General features: G+C 34.6%; 1 protein-coding gene across 1 annotated transcript; it reads right to left on the minus strand.

Annotated features, from left to right (window-relative positions):
• Window positions 1-1,629: 1,629 nt before the first annotated feature.
• On the minus strand, window positions 1,630-3,154 carry LOC118060826 (E3 ubiquitin-protein ligase ATL6). Its single transcript, XM_073403752.1, has one exon. It carries the CDS (start codon window positions 2,979-2,981, stop codon window positions 1,824-1,826), a length of 1,158 nt encoding a protein of 385 aa, XP_073259853.1. The 5' UTR covers window positions 2,982-3,154; the 3' UTR covers window positions 1,630-1,823.
• Window positions 3,155-4,496: the final 1,342 nt, after the last annotated feature.

Below are 4,496 nucleotides of genomic sequence, written 5' to 3' on the forward strand. Positions count from 1 at the left end.
GTTGCACACAAACACGAGGCAGCACAATCATTCACCCTCCGTTTTGAATGACAAATGTTTATAGTCTCCATGGCCATTTGACTTGGCTAGCATCTCTTGAGGCCTTTAATGATAACTTTAGTTGTTTTTTTTTTTTTTTTATATTATTATTGATATAAATATCTTACCGCTTATATTTATTTTAATTAATTTCATAAATTTTAAAATTAATAAATAAATTTTTAGTAATTTTAAAAATTTATAAAATTTAAATTTATAATTTTAAATAAATAAATTTAACTAATTAAATTCCACCCGAGACAACCAGAAGTAAACTTTATTCGTTTTTTTTTATTTACGTGGGTGTTCGGGCCAGCTTGCGCGCATCACGACTAATCCCACGGCTTACTGAACATCCTGCAAACACAATGAACATGTAAGACACTGCAGGGGTAACAAACATGCATGATGAGGTTTGAACCCAAAATACAGAGAAAAAGAACAAGTCCCTTCACCCGCTGGGCCAAGATCTCGTGCAACTTTATTCGTTTTTGACAAGAGAGTGAGATGCTCAGCGCTTGGCCAATCGACGGTATTATTGGACAAGGACCATGCATAGTGAGCAGCGCAGAATCCTTTGTCGTTTCATTGCCCAAAAAGTATTTTAGTTCGGTCAAGTAAAAGGAGCAGGAAGTTTATAATTTAAGCACTTAATGCAGGCCAACAAAGATGCTAAGGAGGGAAGGAAAATTGAAAAAACGTAGGAGGATACGAGTCGTTCCTCTCAAAATCCAAAATCTCCTTAATAAAAGCCGAAAGAAACAGTGTCCAACGAGGAACTTGCAAGGTCTGGTGCCATGAATTCTGTGACCAATCCATTCATCAATCTCCCGTGAGCATATCCCCACTTCATGAAAACAAATGAGACGACCGTTTAGAATCAATTCTTTATTTTAAAGTTGAAAGTTGAAAATTCAATTTAATCATGGTATTTAATTGAGTTTAATTTATCACTTTCAACTAATAAATAAATTTAAATTTAATTTAATCTTGTCTCTTAAAAAATCTCAAAAAAAAAAAAAACAGATGGATAGATGTGATTTATCTTCTTTGTGTACTAAATAAGAAGAATTAGCCTCTATTGTATTATTTTTAGTGATGAAATTCTATTTAAAATTTAATTCTTGACATGAATGAATTGCATTCACTTGTGGTTTTAAAATTGCTAAAAAAATAATTTTGAGGGTGTAAATCAGGTCCTGAGTTTATTCTCTAAAAATTAATAGTTCGACTGTTATAAATTTTAAAACTACTAAAAATTTATATGGTCATTAACTTCAAGATCTCTAGAAATTAATTAAAATGCTTGCAAGTTAGTTTGGATATTTACGGTTAAAAAAAAAATAGCTAAAAAAGTTGACTGATTTTGTTACTCCTAACCTGTTATACACAATCTTCACTTGACTCTCCATGAATATGTTGTGGCATCACAGCCGATGAACTTTACCCTCCACCGGCAAAACATTTCCAGGAACATTCATTCATTCTCTTGAATCATAGACCAACAAAATTGGACTTCCCTTGCTCAGCTTAATAATGGTCAGAACGAGCAAGCAGCATCACTTTGATTCTTTGACAAATGCTCCACAATTGGGGAAAAAAATGAAGTCCTTTTTCTCAAATTGACCTGACCTATTCCATGTTGATGATCTTATATTAAATTACATTAATCACGAAAAAAATAAATAAAAATACACATCTTATAAATGTTGACAAAGTCAAAAAAAAAAGAAAAAGAAATTAATAGTAGCATCCTAAAGCTTTGGACAAGCAAGATCACCCTTCTAAACCGGTGGTCTGCTAGATTCACCTACGTCAGATCCACCGAGTCTAGACGAACCCCCTTGGTTGTCACTAGCCACCACTTTTGGTGACCTTACCGACGATGAAGCTCTCGATAGAAACGACGACGCTCTTGCTAAGAATGACGGGTTCCTACCAAAAACCCACCGGTCTGACCTCTGTTCTAGGTCCAATTTCTCAAGTCTTTTATAATTTAACACCTTTCTTGAACTCCCTTCACCAACCCCGGTCCTATAACCCTTCCTTGAACTTCCTTGTCTAGGCAGCACCACCATACTCGTAGATCGGTTCAACTTCCGGTTCATCACCTGTTTCCTAACCTCAACCGGCAATCTCAAAGTAAAACGATCGGTGTTCTCTCCCGGTTGAACCAAAGAATGCCCGGTCGAATGCGACCGAGGAAACCTCGGTGGCCTACCCGATCTTGACCCACGTGTCCGGTTCCTATTCAAAGTTTTATTCACATTCACGCTCATAACGTCAGGCTCAGGTCCAACCACTTGCACTTCCACGTTAGCATTCCCGTTTTCTGGCTCGATCCCAAGGGCACCGTTTTGGCCCTCGAGGTCCAACTCGGGGCTGTGCAATTCACTGAGTTGGGATACCGGGTCGGCGGGTTTGGTCAAATCAGCTCTACAAACAGGACAGGTAGTGTGAGACTCCAGCCAAGCATCAATGCAATCAGGATGGAAGACGTGGTCACAATTCGGAATCAAACGCAGCGTTTCATCGTCTTCGAATTCGTTTAAACAAACGGCGCATTCTAACGCGCCTTTACCAATCTTCAAGCCTTTAACAACCGAGTAGATTAAAGTCGGAAACGTCTCGATAACGCCAGGATCAAGCCCACGCGATGCGGCGGCCCGTCGAGAGAGTCCGACTACACCCAATGCCCTGATACTCCCGTTTGCGCTGGCTTCGTTGCAGTGGCGGATGTAGATTGAGAAGAACCCCATGGAGAAGAGAGCAGCCACCAAAACGACAATGATAATCGCCATCGACGGTGTTACCTGCGCGTAGTTGTTGTACGCTCCTCTGTCGTTCGGGCTGTTGTTTTGCGAAACGACACCGCAAGGAGTTGCAAGGAAGAAGAGAATCAAGAGAGGAAGGATCCTGTGTATGAACGTGTAAGAATCCATGATGGCAGAAATCGAACAACCTTTTAAAAAAAAAGACAAAATTGTGATTTTCGGACAGGAGCTATGCAGTTCAGTTGAGTTCAGTTTAGGTGGTGTTTTTTTTCAGGGGTGGTTGTGGTTGCTAAAGTGCGCCGGGGAGGGCACGAGGTGGGGTGTAGAAATGAAGATGGCGGCCTGGGGGCCTTATAAAAGAGGGAAGGGGTGGAAAAGTGATCAGGTGTCGAACAGAAGAGCAAAGACTGTAGAGAAAGTGGGGTCCATTGATTTGTTTGATCTGTGGTGGCGGTGATGTAAGTGCTTGGGTCAGAGTGAGCCCACGTGCACTAATTGATTTGCTCAGAAGGTTCCCAGAAATTATTGGAGGTAGGATTGAGATGATTATGTTAAATTATTTGTTAAAGTTTTTTTTTTATTTAAAAATATATTAAAATATTTATAGTTAATTTATGTATATACTCATGAATCATGTAACTTTTTCTTTTTTTTCTTGATAATTCTCGTGAGCCACGACCACGAGGAGTAACCAAACATGCCGCAATAAAATTTTTGTTAACATGATAGAAGCCCCTCCGATTTTTTTTTTTCTAATTATTTTTATTTAAAAAAAAAACTCTTTTTTTATATAGTTTTTTCGCTCTATTTTTTTTTAATATTTAGATCATACTCGTTTTTTTTGTTTAAAAAAACTATTTTAAATGACATTTTGTTTTTTGTTATACATATAATTTTTAAATATTTTTTCTTATTAATCTATACCTATTTTTTTATTTTTTATACAAATAAACTTTATTTTTTAAAATAAAAAATTATTTTTAGATAATAATTCTAATATGTGCAACTTTGCATAGTGTTTTTTCTCCTTTTATTTTATTTAATCAATTTAATTTATTTTTTTATTTCTATTATCATATGCTTGAATAAAACAAATTATTTTAATAAATAAATTTAGCAATACAATTGGGTAAATGTCCTGGTTTACAAGATTAAATATTTTAATCTATATTTATCTTGTATTTTTTTCTATTTTTTTATTTTTAATTATTGTTTATAAGTATTTTTTATTTATTAATATGATTTATTTGATTACATAAACTTTTTTATTTTCACTTAAAATTTCTTTAACTACAAAAACATGTTGAAGAAGCATGTGCATACAAATTTTTTATTTTTTTAAAAAAATATTTGACCTACGGTAAGTATGGGTCAGATATTTAGTGTATATGTGTGTGTATGTCATGTTATTCTCGTTAATTTTCATTGGAATATAAAACTTGATAGAAAAAAATATGTGACTTTAACGACTTTATTACATTGACTAAAATTGACATAAGATATTATTTTTTTATATTATTTTTTGTATAATTATTTTTTTTAATTGTTAAGATTTTATATGTTTTGAGGAGTTCTAGAAAAATCTAGTATGCAGTTTAGTAAAACGAGCACAACCATTAGATTATATTGAAATTTTGATAGAAAATTTTAAAGATACTGTTTTCTAGAAGATGTAAATTTCAT

This window comes from Populus alba, chromosome 13 (genome assembly GCF_005239225.2).
Source record: "Populus alba chromosome 13, ASM523922v2, whole genome shotgun sequence".
Taxonomy (NCBI): domain Eukaryota; kingdom Viridiplantae; phylum Streptophyta; class Magnoliopsida; order Malpighiales; family Salicaceae; genus Populus; species Populus alba.